The sequence below is a fragment of the Rutilus rutilus genome (genome assembly GCF_951802725.1).
Source record: "Rutilus rutilus genome assembly, chromosome: 25".
In the NCBI taxonomy this organism is placed as follows: domain Eukaryota; kingdom Metazoa; phylum Chordata; class Actinopteri; order Cypriniformes; family Leuciscidae; genus Rutilus; species Rutilus rutilus.
Genome location: NC_140229.1, coordinates 689681 through 710134, shown reverse-complemented (window position 1 = coordinate 710134; position 20454 = coordinate 689681). Strand labels below are relative to the sequence as shown.

Here is a 20454-nt window from a genome sequence, read left to right as displayed (position 1 = left end):
ACTACATATTTATACATATTTTCCAATAAATATTATATGACAAAATACAACAAAACAATAACGCGCGCGCTAGTCCACATGAACGCGCGTCTCTCCAGCGCACAAAAGAATGTCAACAATGGCGGCGCGCATCTTCTGATTGCTGCCCAACACTGTGCCTGTTCGCCTGCAAATGTGTATTTTGTAGTGACTGACATTTAATAAAATTCGCGAGAAAAAATGTATTAGCAAGTCGCATTATGTACAGACCGCTTTCGGTTGTTTAGTTGAGCTGTATTTGTAGATTCTCGCGTTTGTTTGGGCTTTCCCGCGGGCAGCCCCAGTGTTTTGGCGTCGGATAAACATGGCGGAGCTGAAGGACTGTGCAGAACTGAAGGTAAGTGCAGATATAAACATACGGCTGATATTAGAAATGACACACTGGTGTGTGTGCTGATGATCAGCTGTGATTTGACACACACACTCGATTGAGCTGTGCAAGCTGCGGGTCACTGCTGTGTTTATGTGTGTGATGAGAGAAACTCCAGAGAGGCTAACGGCTAAAGCTAACTCTGCACACATCACACTGACAATGACAGAAAAACACCATCTCAGAACAGTTCGTGTTTATTAAACACCTCTGTTTAATGACAAACATGTATATGATTCTGCTTTCTGCTGAAAACCTCGGATTGTCGTGATCAAACTGAACATTATCGCGATTATATTATTGGTTCGATTCCATCTTGTCAGAATAAACACTGATCTCAGATCAGATGATATTCAACTCTCATTGATATCAGATCAGAGTAAACGCAATGATCTCAGCGGATTTGTGTAATTTAAGCTGTCAGAATGATCTGACGCGAATCAAAACACTGAAACGGACTCATATGTTCTTATCGAGTGGGCGGGGCGAGCGCCGTACTGGCTCTGACGTGGGAATGTGGGCGGGGCATACGTTGATATACACGCGTGACGTCAAATACGTGTTGGGTTTTTTGTGTCTTTTACAGTAGTTTTTATGAGGTGTTTTGAAAATTATCGTGTTTATTTATTTTTTAAAAATTGTGTTTTCATGATCTGACCCATTAGGATCTTTATCGTCATCTTTACTTTAATACAATGAAATTATTATTTTGTCCATTATCTATTACTCTTGAGAAAGACAGGGTAGAAGAGCATAAGAAACTAAAAATATAAAAGAATACACTAATTATTAAGAATAATAAATTAGACAATAACAATAATACACATTACAGTAAGAGACAACACAGAGTGAATACACAGTATGAATTATAAGTAATAGAAATAAGAGAGTTGGGATGTAGTGCAGGTGTTGACAGTCATGATGATGATGATGATGATGTTTATCTCTGAAGGATATGGTGAAGATCGTCAGCTCTTAGAGACCCAGAGAGAGTGTGCAGTGTGTCAGAGGTGAGAGAGTTTACACACATCAGCCGGGTTCTCAAAAGCCCTTCAGTTTATTCCAAATTCTGTTTTATTTTCACATAATGTTGAATATATCACAAATTCCCCTTTTGTTTTTTCTATTTAAATATTTCTGAACTCTGGTTTAATGCTTAAATTAAATGTTTAAAATCAAAAAGCATGTCTAATTAATTGAAATCATTACACTTTTACAGTTTAACTACAATTTATTAAAAGTTTAACCCAAAATACATTTTAGGGCCCATTGAAGTTTCTCAAATTTCCATTTTAGTTTTCCCAAACTCCTTGTTTTCTGTTTTAATGTTTCTAGATTCTATTTTAATTGTTTTAATTAAATGTTAATAGTCAGAAAGCATGTCTAATCAATTAAAACTTCAACAACCTAATTTATTACTCCTTTTCTTCTTTTCTTTTACTATATTAGGGCCCTATGAAATGTTATTTTTTCCCAGAAAGTCTGTTCAATTTTCTTTTAAAATGAAATCAAATAAAAATAAAACAATTCCTTTTATTTTTTTGCAAACACAATCCTGCACAACAGGTTTATTGTCAAATTAAAACATAAAAGAAAAATTATGATTATAGTGTGTGTGTGTGTGTGTGTGTGTGTGTGTGTGTGTGTGTGTGTGTGTGTGTGTGTGTGCAGTGGATGATTCAGCAGGAGAAGCCGTTGGCGGGCAGCATGCCGGTGGTTTGGCCCACGCTGCTCGACCTCAGCAGAGATGAATGCAAACGGATCCTGCGCAAACTGGGTGAGTCTCGCACTGAACGCTGGGATGTGTGTGTGTGTGTGTGTGTGGCGTCTCACGTCTCTCGTGTGTTTCAGAGCTGGAGGCGTACGCCGGTGTGATCAGCGCTCTGCGAGCTCAAGGAGATCTCACGAAAGACAAGAAGGAGCTGCTGGGAGAACTGACTCGAGTGCTGAGGTCATTCTCACACACACACACACACACACACACACACACTGCTTCAAAACACACACTCGCCTTACAGTGCTGAGGTCATTCACATATTTTTAAATTACAACCTAAATATTGAAGAGTCTAGAACTGAATGTAAATATACATAACTGTTAACCCAACAGCTGGGTTATTACTAGAAATTACCCAACGATTTTAAAAATGACCCAACATAGTGACCCAATTTGTGTAACCCAACGTGTTTTACTGTGTAGGTTATCTTAAACTCCGCCCCCAAGCTCGCCTTCAGATTTGCCTCCATTTTTGAGTGCAATGCCCACTTTTCAACATCCAATCAACAACAATCAGATAAATCTAAGCCCCGCCCCACGGGTTTTTTTCTTCCAATAATCAATTTCACTCCAAATTATGTCACAATACTTCGTTTCATTATCGTTTGTGTAATATCTTAATGTCCTTCAGTCACATTAATCAGTTTAGACCTGAACGACATGTAAGCAAAATTTGTTTTGATCTGACTGAGGATGATGAAGGGTTTGATGTGTGTGTGTGTGTGTGTGTGTGTGTGTGTGTGTGTGTCAGTATCTCTACAGAGCGTCATCGAGCCGAGGTGCGCAGAGCCGTCAACGATGAGCGCCTGAACACCATCGCATATCAGTGAGTCTCTGCAGTTCGCTTACATCGACATGCTTCTACGGTGGCCCTGAGTGGACAAGCGCGTTTCGTCACTATGTTGTTCCTCGTGCAGAGAAGCTTCAGCTAAAGTCAGCGAATAAAACACTGACACAATGATGAACAAGTAACAATAATAACTGTAACAATAATACTCTCTGCTGTCTCAGACGACGACATCACTTCCTGTCGGCCACCGTAACTTCTGTTGGGTGTAATTCACAACCTCACCACTAGATGCCTCTAAAACTTACACACTGCACCTTTAACTGTTAACACGTTCAATTGGCTGATTGTATTGTTAACCGTTTCCTCCCTGAGCCCGAGTGTTTTGTACTGGGTTGAGTGATGTTGTGTGTGTGTGTGTGTGTGTGTGTGTGTGTGTGTGTGTGTGTGTGTGTGTGTGTGCAGCATGTCGGGGCCGAACAGCTCGTCTGAGTGGTCAATCGAGGGCCGTCGACTGGTTCCTCTGATGCCCCGACTGGTTCCTCAGACGGCCTTCACCGTCACGGCTAACGCAGTGGCTAACGCTACAGCGCACCAGAACGCCTCGCTAATGCTGCCCGCAGAGACCGCCAACAAAGAAGGTGAAGCGCTGCCCGGGATCTGCCGACACTCTTAATCTACTACACTTAGAGTTCAAAGGGCCCTGGTGCTGTACCATAATCTGCTGTTTCAGGATTTAAATTAGTTAGAAATGCATTTTGATCACTAACATTGAATTTAACCATTAGACCTGAATTTTGGGGGGAAATGGGAATTTGGGGAAAATACAACAGAATTTTGAAAAACTAAAATTAAAAGGGAATTTTGGGAAAAAATACAACTGAATTTTGAAAAACTAAAATTAAAAGGGAATTTTGGGAAAAAATACAACTGAATTTTGACAAACTATTATTCAAATGGAGTTTGGGAAAAAAGAAAAAGGAAATTTGGGGAAAAATACAAAAGAATTTTGACAAATTAAACTCAAAATGGAATGTGTCTGGAAAACAGTGTTGGTATAAGAGGTACGGTACTAAAATGGCTAAAATCATTTCTAACGAATAGGAGTTTTTCAGTTAAGATGGGTGACCACTATTCGAGTAAAGCACATTTGTTCTGTGGAGTTCCGCAGGGCTCTATTTTGGCGCCACTATTATTCTCTTTGTATTTGCTTCCTCTAGGGACAATTTTTACGAAATATGGACTATCCTTTCATTGCTATGCAGATGACACACAGGTTTATTTGCCTGTTAAACGAAACTATGCTGAATTTGAGTCATTTAAAGCATGTTTAGAGGAGATTAAGGCATGGCTTTCTCTTAATTTTTTAATTTTGAATGAAGATAAAACAGAAATTATTGTTTTTAGTCCATCTGAGCGCTCAAGATCTATAAACTTGGATTTAGGGGAAATGTCTGTGTACCTAAAACCTTGGGTTAAAAATCTAGGTTTCATCTTTGATAGCGACCTAAAGTTTGACCGCCAAATAAATTCAGTTGTAAAAACTTGTTTTTATCAGCTTCGTCTACTGGCAAAAGTTAAGCCGTTTGTTTCTTTCAAAGACCTTGAGAAATTAATTCATGTTTTTTATTTCATCAAGGCTAGATTACTGTAACTCATTATATTTAGGAATCAACCATCATACATTAGCTCGCTTGCAGTATGTACAGAATGCTACGGCACACTTTTTGTGCGGCATAAAAAAAAGGGAGCACATTACCCCTATTTTACGCTCATTACATTGGCTACCAGTGCGGTTCAGAGTAGAATTCAAAGTTCTTCTATTAGTCTATAAATCTTTAAATAGCTTAGCACCAACTTATCTTTCTGAAATGATTACCGAATATAAACCGGCAAGAGCACTGCGATCAAATAATCAGGCTCTGCTATCTACCCCAAAATCGAGGCTCAAGTGTAGGGGAGACCGAGCTTTTTCCGTCGCTGCCCCAAGGCTTTGGAATACTCTACCTATTAGTTTAAGACAAGCTCCATCCCTGCTCACTTTTAAATCCAGACTTAAAACTTTTTTATTTTCAAAAGCCTTCGATTAAACTTGTTTCTGTTAAAATAGATTAGTATACTTGTTTTTGTTTTTTTTCTTTGTTTTAAATGTTTGTGTTTCTATGTGCTTTTAAACTATTTTTTCTTTGGTGGTCTGATGTTGTATATTTAAGTGAAATTTATGTGATTCAATGTTGTGACGTTATGTGGATTACATGTGGAAAGCACATTGGTCAACAACTGTTGTTTTTAATTGTGCTATACAAATAAATTGTCATTGTCATTGTCATGTGTATGTATGAAACAGTGTGTGTATGAAGCGCTTCAGAAGAGCACACATGAGCGCAGCTGAATGACAGCAGTGTGTGTGTTGTGTGTGTGTTGCAGTGGTTGTGTGTTACTCGTACAGTGACAGCAGTGTGTGTGTTGCAGTGGTTGTGTGTTACTCGTACACCAGCACGAGCTCCACTCCTCCCAGTGCATCGACTCCCAGTAGCAGTGCAGCCGCCACTGTTAAATCCCCTCGACCCGCCAGTCCTGCATCCAACGTAGTGGTGCTGCCCAGCGGGAGTACAGTCTACGTCAAGAGTACGACACACACATACACACTCTCTCTGTCTCGCTCATATACACACACACACACACACACACACACACGACACTAAGGTAAAACACTGAGGTGTGTGTGTTTCTCCTGTTGCTCAGGCGTGAGCTGCTCGGATGAGGACGAGAAACCCCGTAAGAGGCGGAGGACCAACTCCTCAAGCTCCTCCCCCGTCCTGCTGAAGGAGGGGCCTAAACTGGCCACGCCCCTTTCCAAAACCATCACGGTCCCCGTGAGCGGCAGCCCGAAGATGAGCAACCTGATGCAGAGCATCGCCAACTCTCTCCCACCACACATGTCCCCGGTGAAGATCACCTTCACCAAACCCTCCACCCAGACCACCAACACCACCACACAGAAGGTCAGTCTCTCTCTCACACACACACACACACACACACACACACACACACACACACCCAGACCACCAACACCACCACACAGAAGGTCAGTCTCTCTCTCTCACACACACACACACACACACCCAGACCACCAACACCACCACACAGAAGGTCAGTCTCTCTCTCACACACACACACACACACACACACACACCCAGACCACCAACACCACCACACAGAAGGTCAGTCTCTCTCACACACACACACACACACACACACACACACACCCAGACCACCAACACCACCACACAGAAGGTCAGTCTCTCTCTCACACACACACACACACACACACACACACACCCAGACCACCAACACCACCACACAGAAGGTCAGTCTCTCTCACACACACACACAGACCACCAACACCACCACACAGTAGGTCAGTCACACACACACACACACACACTCAGAAGGGAGTATTAAAGGTCCCATTGCATGAAAATTTCACTTTATGAGGTTTTTTAACCTTAATATGAGTTCCCCGAGCCTGGGTGTAACCGAGCCCTGGGTATTTATGAGAACATGAAAGCTCAGACGGGCGAATCTAGAATCTTCCCTTTATGTTGTCATAAGGTGAAAGGTCACCTCCCCTTTCTCTTCTTTGCCCGCAAAGAGTATTTTGCCGCCCATGAGAAAATGAGAATATACGTGAGTGCGATATTGGTTTCTCCTCGAGAGACATCATGGCTGCAAACGAGCGAAGCATGGCAGTTGCTCAGTGTTTGGATGTACAAATGAACACAAAAGTATTGTTTTAGTTCCTTCATCCGAGCCTCTGGAGAACCAGTGGGTTATGGGAATGTCTGATGTGTAATTGTTCAAGTTCAGACAGATAATCTTTCTCTCAAAGTCGTTCAATACTGTTTATGCATCAGTAAATCAAGCCAGTGACTAAACGATCAACTTCACGTCATTTCTCTTAGTAGGATGAAAATAATCTCACTTAAACTGTGATTAATATACAGATAGTGATCAAAGAACAATCCCTTTCCAATCGCCCAAGCTGTCAATCACACAGCGCCAGTTTATCTGGACACTTGCCAAAACTCGTTATGAAATCAATGACGCTGTTACGCTGCACAACGAAGCTCTTACTGTACTTACCTCATGTTTGCATTGGTGGAATCATTCGTGAGAGTGCAGAAACTGCATTGCAATGATGAGATCACTTCATTCACGCGATCAACAGGCTGTCATCTGCTCAGTGCTCATCACTGCAACCTTTCATGTGATGGGAATAGATCTAAGTACTTAAACTTCTCACGATTCGTTAATCCCGATAGCTGTAATAGTAAAAATGTATAATAGCTGTAATAGTAAAAGTTTTCGAGAAAGTTCAACATGTAATGGTAAATATTTCATATGCAAGCATGTCAGCCAATCACAGCAGTGGGTGTTTACACTGAAGTCTCACAGCAGCCAATCACAGCAGTGGGCGTTTACACTGAAGTCTCACAGCAGCCAATCACAGCAGTGGGCGTTTACACTGAAGACTCACAGCAGCCAATCACAGCAGTGGGCGTTTACACTGAAGTCTCACAGCAGCCAATCACAGCAGTGGGCGTTTACACTGAAGTCTCACAGCAGCCAATTACAGCAGTGGGCGTTTACACTGAAGACTCACAGCAGCCAATCACAGCAGTGGGCGTTTACACTGAAGACTCACAGCAGCCAATCACAGCAGTTGGGCGTTTACACTGAAGTCTCACAGCAGCCAATCACAGCAGTGGGCGTTTACACTGAAGTCTCACAGCAGCCAATCACAGCAGTTGGGCGTTTACACTGAAGTCTCACAGCAGCCAATTACAGCAGTGGGCGTTTACACTGAAGTCTCACAGCAGCCAATCACAGCAGTGGGCGTTCACACTGAAGTCTCACAGCAGCCAATCACAGCAGTGGGCGTTTACACTGAAGTCCCACAGCAGCCAATCACAGCAGTGGGCGTTTACACTGAAGTCCCACAGCAGCCAATCACAGCAGTGGGTGTTTACACTGAAGTCCCACAGCAGCCAATCACAGCAGTGGGTGTTTACACTGAAGTCTCACACAGACACGCCCCTTTAAACAGAGCGTTCAAATCAGAGGCTAAAATCAGGCTAGGAAAAATGCCCTTTATTTCTAAATTATAACAACTTTTGATCTAAAAAACATACTAACATTATAAAGGCACCCCAGGAAACATTCTAAAATAATAAAATAATCCATGCAATGGGACCGTTAAAGGGATAGTTCACCCAAAAATGAACATTACCCATGATTTACTCTCCCTCAACTCATCCTAGGTGTATATGACACTCTTCTGTCAGACGAACACAATCAGAGTTATATTAATAAATGTCCTGGCTCTTCCAAGCTTTATAATGCCAGTGAATGTTTTGAAGTCCATAAAAGTGCATCTATCCATCATAAAAGTGCATTTATATACACTCACACACTCTCTCACACACACACACACACACTCACAGTAAACGCTCTGTCTCTGCAGGTGATCATCGTGACCACGTCTCCCAGCTCCAACTTCGTGCCGAACATCTTGTCGAAGTCCCACAACTACGCGGCGGTGTCGAAGCTCGTGTCGAGCGCGGCGCTCACGGCGTCCAATCAGAAGCAGACCATGGTGATCTCAGCCGGCTCCTGCGCGGCCCCGGGGCCCAGTGCCGTCGCCGTGACGACCGTGGTGTCCTCCAGCCCCTCAGTGGTGATGTCCACCATCGCACAGGGTCAGTGTGTGTGTGTGTGTGTGTGTGTGTGTGTGTGTTCACGTGTATGTGTGTGTAGTGCTGGACGGTATGATTTCGGTATGATTAAAGATGGACGGTAGTGCTTCACTGTCCATTTCACGTGTGTGTGTGTGTGTGTGTGTGTGTGTGTGTGTGTGTGTGTGTGTGTGTGTGTGCGTGTTGGTTTTTCACGTGTGTGTGTGTGTGTTGGTTTTTCACGTGTGTGTGTGTGTGTGTTCAGGCGGGTCCTCCACTGCGCTGAAGATGTCCTCCACGCGTCTGCCGTCACCGAAGGCTCTGATTGGCTCCTCGCCTCAGATCCTGCAGATCCCCAAGGCCCAGCAGACGGTGCAGTGTGTGTCTCCTAAAGCACTGCAGGCGCTGGCGTCTCCTCAGGGCTCGGGCCCCGGGGCCAAACCCACCATCCAGATCAAGCAGGAGTCCGGTGAGCACACGCACACACTGACGGCTCACTGACATCATCACCGCACCGCTCCTGCACGCTGGGAGTATCACACGCGTTTCTCATATTCGTCACTCAGTGGCTCTGAATTGCTAAAACTCCTCTCGAAATGTGTGATACGGATGCGGAAAACGCAGATATCGAACCAGATCCGAATTTTTTTATGATGGACGACAGTTTCGGAGGCAGTGTGTGTGTGACTGACTGAAGGACACGCGTGTTTCAGAGTGAAGCGCAGCACTGTGTTCACACACACACACACACACACACACACACACACACACACACACACACACACACACACACACACACACACACACACGAGCAGCTCGTGATCCGCACTGACACCAACACACTTATAATGAGGAGCAGAAAAGCTGGAGAAATTATTTAAATTTTAAAACTTCAAGTATTATTACTGTAATACTGTACAGTTGTACTTTTAAATACAATTATTTTATTTTTCTTAAAAGCTCTTTTTTTAAATTTATTTATTTATTTATTTTAGCCTTTTTCGCCCTTTTTTCTCCTTTATCGCTTTTGGGTTAGAGTTAGTTGGTGACATTTAATTTAATATTCATCAATATTATTGATCTCCTGCATTGACAGCATTATATGAGAACTGAGCTGAGCTGGACGATGACATCACGGTTTACTACAGAGCGGCTATATATATATATAAATGAATGAACTAAATTAATAACTTTTTTACAGCAGAAATGAAGCATCGCTGAACTGACTCAAGCTGGACTGTGACGCTATTCTCTTCTGGAAACAAACTTTGTTGCATTATTTTCCGGTTATCTCTGTAAAGCTGCTCTGAAACACTCTGTTGTAAGAAGTGCTGTATAAATAAAGCTGACTTGCCTTGTGGTGTGTGCGTGTGTGTGTGTGTGTGTGTGTGTGTATGTGTGCAGGTGTGAAGATCATCACGCAGCAGATGCAGCCCAGTAAGATCTTGCCCAAGCCCTCGGGTGCCGCCCCCAGCAGTAGCTCCGCCCCCATCATGGTGGTCAGCAGCAACGGGGCCATCATGACCACCAAACTGGTGTCCAACCCCACAGGTACACTAACATATGATAACAACAAAAATCCATCTATCCATCACAAAAGTCTGCATGTAAATGGATGTCTATATATGTGTCGCGTCAATAAAAAAAAAAACTCTTAAAAAAGTTGCTCTGGTGAAAAAAAGTGTGAAATGGTGTGTTCGGCAGGCACTCAGGCCACTTACACTCGTCCATCGGTCAGCCCTGCTCTCGGCACTCGAGTCTCGTCCCCCGCCGGAGCCACGTACGTCAAGACCACCAGCGGCAGCATCATCACCGTCGTGCCCAAGTCCCTCGCCACGCTGGGCGGCAAGATCATCACCAGCAGCATGGTGTCAGGTGAGGGGAGGACACACACACACACACACACACACACACACACACACAGATCATCACCATCAGCATGGTGTCAGGTGAGGGGAGGACACACACACACACACACACACACACACACACACACAGATCATCACCATCAGCATGGTGTCAGGTGAGGGGAGGACACACACACACACACACACACACACACACACACACACACACACAGATCATCACCATCAGCATGGTGTCAGGTGAGGGGAGGACACACACACACACAAACACAAACACACACACACACACAGGCCAACACACACACATCAAGTCAAGTCACACATATTGATATAGTGCTGTATACAATACAACCAAACCGGCTTAGGGTTACAACTAATTTCATTGTACATTCGCACTAAGCCGTATCCAAGGCGACATCCATTTATTTCAGAATATATCTTGCAACTCTCGTCACGTGTGTGTGTGTGTGTGTGTGTGTGTGTGTGTGTGTGTGTGTGGTTCTGATGTTCTGTATTAACAGGAACCACCACTAAGATCACCACTATCCCCATGACATCCAAGCCCAATGTGATCGTGGTGCAGAAGACCTCGGGCAAGGGAACCACCATCCAGGGTCTGCCGGGCAAGAACGTGGTCACGACGCTGCTGAACGCCGGGGTGAGGTCACATGACCGTCACATGACGCGAGCGGGGGGGGTGATGCGGCACTGACGAGGGTGTGTGTGTGTGTGTTTCAGGGAGAGAAGAGCCTGCAGGCGATGCCCGGGTCCAAGCCCGCCATCATCACCGCATCGAGACCCATCACCAAGATGATCGTGACGCAGCCCAAGAGCCTCAGCGCCGGCGTCCAGCCCTCCACCGCCACCAAGATCATCCCCACCAAGATCGTCTACGGGCAGCAGGGCAAAACACAGGTCAGGGTCTGCGCTCAGGCTGAGCCGTCATAGAGGCGGGGCTCATTTGCATATTCATAGAACCGCGAATACTAAATGAGGCAAGGGTGTCGAGTTACATTCAAGATATTTTAAGGCATCCAAGGAAAAAGATGAGTTTAAGGGAGATGTCGATCAGGAGACGCCCAGGTTAACTTATGTCAGGTGTGTAGGGGAAACTAGCCTGAGGTAAAGTCACATGACTTCCTCCAGCGTCTCCCACACGTGTGTGTGCGCAGGCTAAAGCTGGTCAGCTGGTGAATGTTCGCTCTCGGTGTGGACGTTTGCTTTGGAAAGTGGATCGTGTGGCAGTCCGATCTCCAGCAGGGCGGTTGCGTATCCATAAACCAGCACAGATTTATCCAGCTCCGTCAATCCCAGTGCCTGTCGGGAACACACACCAGTGAACACTGGGCCGAACCATTCAGTCTGTGTCAGAGCCAAACACTGAAGCACAACATCTAAACACAACGAGTGTCACTGTTCTGCAGAGTCACACACACGAGGGGATTCTCCAGCTGTGGTTCATATGCATATTTTAACGTGAGTTTTGGCATATTGCATAAGAAACATTGGATGGAAGCACCAAGATCTGCATAAATGTGCATAAATAAATAAAAACATCCAAAGCGTCTCGATCGCCCCCCAGTGGCCGGTCCCAGTATAACTCATAAACCATGAAGTCTAATGGGACGCGATGGAAACTAAACAATCAAATTACATTTCAAAAATGTTTTCTGTCATTTTAGGTAGTTTTTATTATGCTGATGTACGTTTAAGTGCAATAAGTTTGATCTTAGTGTATTTGATGCTATAAAAACGTGAATGTGACGTGATGATTGACAGCTGTGATTGACAGCTCCTCTAAACGGAGTCGCTGAGGAACCAACACACTTTATTGGGGGGTTTCATGAGGAGATTGGAGCTTCAGCTTTAATTTCTACATCTCCATAACTGTTTATTTCACTCAGTAAACTCTGTAGTAACCGTGTGTGTGAGAGTGTGTGTGTGTGCGTCCTTGATAACGTGACTCCACACACACTCACTACTGTGCAGAATCAGGTCCCGAATCGGCACACGATGTCAGCGCTGTATTAGGACTCTGGCGGCTTCACTTCTCACCAATGGAAGAGGATCTACTGATGGATCTATAAGCTTCACATCTTAACGCTGTGTGTGTGTGTGTGTGTGTGTGCGCAGGTCCTGATCAAGCCCAAGCCCATGGCGTTCCAGGCGGTGGTGAGCGAACAGGCCCGTCAGCTGGTCAGCGAGACGCTTCAGCAAGTCTCTCGCAGCGCTGAACCCGCCGGATCCACTCAGGAGACACTGAAAGACGAGCCGACCCCGTTCTCCGAGTCCGACACGCCTCACGGTAGGAGTGCACGATCACGACGAGAAGCACATGACCATTATTCCCTTGACATTGTAATTGCGATTATTATCTATAATTATCAGTTTACACTGAATGATGTGTTGAACAGCTTTACACCAGCGGGTCTCAACTCGTTTGGCCCACTTTTCCCCGATTATCCTAAAGAATTAACGTCATAACATTTATTTTTTATTTTATTTTTGTCATATTTGTAATTGTTGCTCTCCCCTCATTTATCATTTATTTTATTACCATTGCTAATGTTGTTTTTTATTTTAATATTGTTATTGTTGCTGCTGCTTGATGTATGGTGACCTTGAGTGATTTGAAAGGCACCTTAAATAAAATGCATTATGATTATAGCACAGAGTAAGAGTGTTGTGTGTGTGTGTGTGTGTGTGTGTGTGTGTGTGTGTGTGTGTGTGTGTGTGTGTGCAGACGCTCCGCCGGTGGTGCACGTGATCGCCTCCAGGGGGCAGGACTGGGCCGAGCAGGAGGTGTCCGTGGAAGCCAGTCCCACCATCATTTACCAGGACGTTACAGGAGAGTCCCAGTCGGCGACGTCCACCATTAAAGCCCTTCTGGAGCTGCAGCAGACCAGCGGTGTGTGTGTGTGTGTGTGTGTGTGAGACCCTGCACCGGTGTCTGCCTCCTTCCTTCTGCGTTAAACCAAAACTTATTCCGACACCTTCAACATTTCTCACATTATCAGTTTATTCGCTATAGTTTAGAAAATGGTAATAAAATATGAGCAGAACTCAGTTGATATTTGACTGGTTTTGTCCGTCCTTCTGTTAGACTGTCTCACACATGAATTATGTTGAATATCTGTCAGCTGTTAAATTTAACGACACAATTAGATAATACCAGTTTAGCTCAACCAATCACCAAGCAATGCTTCATTGTGTTCAGTCTGTGTGTAAAAAGAGCATTAGCAATTAAAGACAAAACACTTCAGCAAAACATGATCAGCTCAAAGTGTCCCAATCATTTTTGCTCCCAAAATGTCACTGGTAGTCTCTGTATGAGGAATATTTGGGTGTAATATGTCACAGTTTACTTTATTTTGCTCTCCTCACTTACATAAATGAACTAAAGTGTCCTGATCACACTAGTAAAAGAAAATATAAAAAATGATATCTGGTGTTTGAATAATGTTTGGTTTGACTGTGTGTGTGTGTGTGTGTGTGTGTGATGTTACAGTGAAGGAGAAGAGCGACGCCAAACCTCGACAGCACACGATCGACCTGAGTCAGATGGCGGTGCCGATCCCAGTGTCCTCGGACCGGAGACAGTCGCCGGAGCCGTCGGGTCAGAACACCGGAGACTCCGACACCATCCCTGAATACATCGGTACGTCAACACTGACGGCTCACTCCGCTCAGAGTCATTTAATGCCATTTTATCTCTTAAAACTCACCAAAGTGACATATTTAAACGTTTTTTCCTTACCAAAATAAAGTCTTCATGCCTTAAAAATATCTTGAATGTTACTCGACACTCTCGCCTCATTTAGTAAGCGCGGTTCTATGAATATTCAAATGAGCAAAATGAGATTGATACGGTAAAACCCACGCCATCGTTACTGTTCGTATCACTGTGATCAAGAGCTGAGATTCAGATATGATGATGAGCGTTTGCTTTCTGACCAATCAGAGCAGATCAGCTCTCAGAGAGGCGGGGCTTAGAGAGACACTGAGAGAAGAGCTGACGCTGCAGTGGAGATCATGAGGACATTACAGTGACGCTGAGCTTGGATGAATGTAAACCTGTTGTAGGAGACTCTGACATAACATTAGGAACCTTTAAAACAGCAGAATAGAGGCACTTTAATAATCATTTTAAGAAGTATTAGATCAGTTCACAATAAAAATGGCACATTTATGCCAAACGATTGCTTTGATCTGCTGTTGATGAATTACATCAACATGTTTACCTTATGATGTTTATATTATAATACATCATAGATTAGGTTATAAGATGTTTGATTTATCTTCCTCATCTCACATTTTAAAATAAGAGTCCCGCTGTATTTCAGGCTTGGTTACAATTAAAAGGTTCATTATGCATAAAATCTTTATTTTATTTTATATTATTGGTATTTTTTATTACTCAGTAAACTGTATTTGGCATTTAACTCAACATAAATACAGAATTTAACACATTTACTAGTATCATACACAATTGCCTTTCCTATCAGCATCATATCAGCAAAGCCCAGTATCGCTCGACATTAACTCATTTGTATGTGTATGTATTGTGTGCCGTTCAATGAAGAGAAACAATCTGAAACGCATGATATATTTGATCATGTTCTACATGGACATGCAGTATACGTTTTATTTGTGCAAGAAGTCTTAATTCTATTTTAAAGAGTTGTTTCTCTGCAGTTTCAGGTAAAGTGTGTAAAGCTGTGGCGGGAGGAGACGTCTCTGCGTCCAGCAGCCAGAACCAGAACCAGTCGACCTCAGCCAAGAGCATCAGCACTGCAGCGTCTGGAGCCGTCACACAACAGGTCACAACCGCAGACACACACCCCTGACTCCTGTGTCACTGCAGCACAATCACACTGCGACTGCATCCGACATCTCTATGCATCGAACCCGCGCCCGTGACGCTGCAAGCGGCTGCTAAAGCTGGAAGAGCAGTGTTATTATATTCTTCATGCTATATATATGTGAAGATGGTTCTGTAAAAATAGTCACACTTGTGCTCCTCACAGTCAGAAATGAGCGCATTGTAAATGAGAGGCGAGTTTCCTCTAGTGGAAGCGTTTGGAACTGCAGCCGAACAACATTAGTGTGTGTGTGTGTGTGTGTGTGTGTGCGCAGGTGGAGGGGAAGCCGCTGCAGGAGCAGATGCTGGTGGACGAGGGCGAGTTCGAGGGAGACACGCTGGACCCTCAGACGGGTCTGTTCTACCGCTCGTCCCAGCAGCCCCTCAGCAAGCCTGTGATTGGCCCGTCGGAGGCGAAGAGGGCGGAGCCTGTGTCAGCGAGAGCTGTGGTCCAGAGAGCGCCCTCTGCTGGCCCTCCACCGGTGTCCGTCGCTCCACACACACCTCAGCTGCCCCGACTGCAGCAGGCGCCCACCTCACACAACCGGCCCAACACACACACACAGCTGTCTCAGCCCCCCCCCCTGCAGGCGCATCACCCCGTGGGCTCCGGGAAGAGCAGCGCGCAGGTGTGTGTGACAGGCCCTCACACATCACAGGCTTACTTCACTGAGGTCATAGTTTTAGGTTTAGTTTTTCCTAAATTGTGTTTTATTTATCCTTTTTCATATTCACATTTTTTTTCACTTAGTTTTTTCTGGATAATTTTGCTTTTTTAAGTAACAACTCACTTAAATTTGGTTTATTTCCCTAGAAAACAAGACATAATATCTCATGGCATTTTACTCGTATAGTAAATGCATCTTGATTTAAGAATCTGGAGATATTTGGACTGGAAACTAGACAAAAATACTGAGTAAGAAAAGCATTTTTGCAGTGTAGAACCTGTTTTATATGTGTGTGTGTGTGTGTGTGTGTCTCAGGTGCAGCAGCCGATCATCACGCAGGGCGCCAGCGTCACCAGGATCACGTTCGGCAGCCCTCAGCCGGCTCCTCATCCGGTTCCTCACCCGGTTCCTCATCTTCAGGGTCCGCCGGTGTCCAGCAGCGCCGAGGCGGCAGTGAAGCTCCAGTCGGAGTCCGGCTCCAGTGTGCCGGTGCCGGAGAAGCCCTCGGTCTCAGACATCCTGAAGATCTCCATGCTGGAGGCGGAGCTGGAGCCCATGATGGTGGACTCCTCCAGCGACTGCGGCCCGATGACCAAAGCTGTGGCCTCCTCTTCCTCCTCCTCCTCTTCATCACTCATCAGCAGCTCCAAGCCCACGCTCGAGGCCTTCAGCCGAGCAAAGAGCAAAGAGCTGGACATCATACAGGTGCGGCTGTACACACAGGCACACACACACACACACACAGAAGTGAGTTAAAGGGATAGTTCACCCAGAAATGAACATTACCCCTGGCTGATTTACTCTCCCTCAACTCATCCTAGGTGTGTATGACACTCTTCTGTCAGACGAACACAATCAGAGTTAGATTAATAATGTCCTGCCCATGGGCGGCACTAGGGAGGGGCTAGCAGTGCTTCAGCACCCACAAGAAAGACCAAAGCACCCCGACAGCACCCCCAAAAATAATTTCTGGAAGCAATTATATTCAGGCTGTATTCTACAGAAGCCCTGAACCGCATGAAGAAGAAAAGAAAACTTATCTCGTTATTTCGACATAATAAGGGGACACTGTAATCTGCATAAGCCACATTAAGCGTTCTTATAATGGTTTTCTATGGGAGGAAAATGCTTAACGTGTAATTAAACGTTGCGTTCATATTCTGGGCTCATCTGATTTTTTGTACATAGCATAGCCTACTTTATGATTTTAGTATCATAATGATTAATAAATGCACGCACAATTATCCGTGAACTTGATTTGAACAAATGCCTTTCAACTTGTGTGTGCAAGATTCAGAATTAAATGAATGTGCAGCAATTTGTACAAATAGAGAGTCAGAAGGCCTACTATACTGTTGTAGCCATTAAATAAGAGCATTTAGTTTTATATTTGTTAAAATATTATAATGTTTTTTTTTTTTTATCTATGTTGATTATGTAAAGTGAACAGCAGGAGTAGGATAGGATGCGCAACATATCGAGAGACATGGAGCGGGTCAGACATGATTGTGACCACTTCATTAAGTTTTGTTCTGTAGAAAGCCTTTCTCTAAAGTGAATTTCGTTTTGTATAAATTGTATCTTAATTTTAATAAATCTTTCATCAACCAATTGCCTGGATTGAATAAATAAGAAGCAAATATAGCAGACAATATAATCATGGAGGCGCCGGCGCGGTCACTGGCACTGCACGTCAACTGGAGCTCGTCTCATCATAACTTCACGAAACTCAGCGTATGCCTCACAGACATGAGCAATACATCAAATACACAACGCTTGAAATGTCTTTAAACGAAATAATTCAAAACGAAAAGAAATAGGCTACTCTCTGATTATGTAATCCATGATGTGCATGTCTCTCTATAGGCGCGTTCACTACAGAGATGGCGATCCTCAACTTCATCTTTGCAGCCGACACTGACACAGAAAACACTCGTTTATTAATAAAAATCAATGCACGCGTCACCGGATTTACAAAAGCACATCTTGCTTGTTGCACGCACACATATTATGTCGAAATGACGAGATATGTTGAAATACCATTATTATTAATAATAAATCTTTTAGAATATTTGATTGAATGCTGAATGTTGCGCTTGTTCAATTTGATCAAATTAAAACTTTAATTGTTTTTTTTCTGTCAAAATGTCAGAAAGTATTTTGTATTATCCATCCGTGTTTTTAAAATTCGTTAAATGACGGACGTTTTACCGTTAACACAGCCCTATATGTCGGATTCGTCTAACTTATGCTTCATATTTTTTTTAGAAGAAGTGATTTGTTGGCTATGATTGGGTCATGTGACAGGACTCCTGTCTGTTCACTGTCAACTGTTTTATATAAATACGTTTGTATTGGCTAACGTTTATTCAGCTAATGCGTGTCCTGTTTAAAATGTGTTCAAATGCAAAGACGGCACGTCACAGATAGAAGCCCTTTTCCCGTGGGATTTAGTATCATATTTGGATATTGGAATAATAAATTTAGTTATTAATTGTACACACAATGTTCCTATGTTTTTTTGTGTTTTTTTTACAGTTTTCTAGGGGGTTCTAATTATTAGACTAGTTGACCAGCACACGTTATATGCAATGCAATATAATACATGTCGTCGTTGTGGTCAGGTGATCCCTCAGCACTGCTGTGATTGGCTGACGCTTGTCTTTGTGGTCAGGTGATCCCTCAGCACTGCTTTGATTGGCTGACGCTTGTGTTTGTGGTCAGGTGATCCCTCAGCACTGCTGTGATTGGCTGACGCTTGTGTTTGTGGTCAGGTGATCCCCCAGTACTCCATCATGCCAGACTCCAGCCAGTCTAATGTTGTGGTGGAGCCGAGCGGGTTCCTGGAGATCAGCGATTACACCAGCCAGCGCCTGGACCAGGAGGCCATGCAACAGGAAGTGGACAGCAGCAACGACGAGGGGGCGGCGGCCAGCCCAACAGCCGACCAATCACAGTGAAGCGCGCCGAACTCGTGCTGTATAGAGAAACATTCAGTGAGTTTGTGCTTCGGCCTGCAGCGGAGAACAATGTTTGTGTTAAATTCTACTTCATTTATAGTTTTACGTAGAGCTGAAGGACTCTTAAGACTCTGTTCTGCTCTCTGATTGGTGTAAATAGCGTCGCTCATGTAAATCAGTGTCTGGATCTTGTGCGCTCTCTCTCTCTCTCTCTCTCTCTCTCTCTCTCTCTCTCTCTCTGGACTCACACTCTCTCTCTCTCTCTCACACACACACACACTCTCTCTCTCACTCTCTCTCTCTCTCCCTCCCTCTGGACTCTTACACACACACTCTCTCTCTCACACACACACACTCTTTTTCTCTCTCTCTCTGGACTCTCACACTCTCTCACACACACTCTCTCTCTCTCTCTCTCTCTCTCTCTCTCTCTCTCTCTCTCTCTCTCTCTCGATGTAATGTTAGCATTTTAACTATATAAAGTTTACTACAAAAGCCCGCCGTGCCTTGTGTTATTATGTGTGTGTGTGTTTGCACAGGTGAGCTCTCAGGTTACGCGAGGCGTGTTGACAGGTGCACTCACAAAACACACGCCCATCTGGTGTGTGTGTGTGGAAAGTACCAGTGTCATTAAATGGGGAGAGTTTCTCTCATTGTGATGGAAACAAATGCACATGTGGGTGTGTGTGTGTGTGTGTGTGTGTGTGTGTGATCGTGGGACGAGGGGGTTTTGTGCGTCGCCGGTGTTTCTGGGTGGATTCCAGCGTGTGTGTCGCTTCATTCACGCATCGGGACTTTCCTGTGGGATGGAGTCGTCTTCCGCTGGGATCCTCTGTCCTCGTTCTCCGCTCATCCACGGCGAGTCCTCTCGTTTCTCAGAAAAGCGGCGTTTACGGAACAGCTCATTACACTAATGTGTTTTGCCTGAAGTAATTGGCGTGTTGCGTAATGTGTTTGTTCCGGGCGGAGCGAGGGTTTGATTCGTCATGTGACCTGGATCACTGAAGGCTCACGGCTAGTGGTGCAGCGGATCTCAACACTCACGGATCGGATCATCTACGGGTTTGAGCCACGGATCGGGTCATTTTTCGGATCAGCAAAAAAAAAAAAATTGTACACACATATATATATATGGGGGGGGGGGGGTTAACTTTGCTTTTCATTTATTACTTAAATCTCACTTGAAGTTCTTCGACACCACATCAAAAACTACGAGCCTAACTGATAAAGTTCAAACATTATTAAAAACAAGTGAACAGTCAGTAATAAAATAAGAACAAATACACAAATTACAAGCAGAGATGAATACTAAATAACAAAGTGTATCAGTAGTGTTCAGGGACAGACATTAATAATTAAGCCTAAATGTAAAATAACACTATTTGCTCAC

General features: G+C 44.2%; 1 protein-coding gene across 1 annotated transcript; it reads left to right on the top strand.

Annotated features, from left to right (window-relative positions):
- The first annotated feature begins 96 nt into the window (after positions 1 to 96).
- Positions 97 to 19563, top strand: emsy (EMSY transcriptional repressor, BRCA2 interacting). Its single transcript, XM_084401136.1, has 21 exons — positions 97 to 376; positions 1362 to 1419; positions 2081 to 2186; positions 2261 to 2360; positions 2937 to 3011; positions 3438 to 3613; positions 5445 to 5600; positions 5718 to 5977; positions 8500 to 8734; positions 8976 to 9179; positions 10115 to 10261; positions 10415 to 10585; positions 11097 to 11233; positions 11314 to 11490; positions 12709 to 12880; positions 13319 to 13483; positions 14084 to 14233; positions 15271 to 15395; positions 15712 to 16065; positions 16420 to 16809; positions 18879 to 19563. The coding sequence occupies exons 3-21, from the start codon at positions 2084 to 2086 to the stop codon at positions 19062 to 19064; spliced, it is 3483 nt and encodes a 1160-aa protein (XP_084257262.1). The 5' UTR covers positions 97 to 376; positions 1362 to 1419; positions 2081 to 2083; the 3' UTR covers positions 19065 to 19563.
- The last annotated feature ends 891 nt before the right edge of the window (positions 19564 to 20454 follow it).

Excerpts from the sequence above, each read along its gene's own strand:
- emsy (XM_084401136.1), top strand. The coding sequence starts at position 2,084 with ATGATTCAGCAGGAGAAGCCGTTGGCGGGCAGCATGCCGGTGGTTTGG. Across the intron at positions 10,586-11,096 it reads CACCAGCAGCATGGTGTCAG|GAACCACCACTAAGATCACC; the intron begins GTGAGGGGAGGA and ends CTGTATTAACAG. Across the intron at positions 12,881-13,318 it reads CGAGTCCGACACGCCTCACG|ACGCTCCGCCGGTGGTGCAC; the intron begins GTAGGAGTGCAC and ends GTGTGTGTGCAG.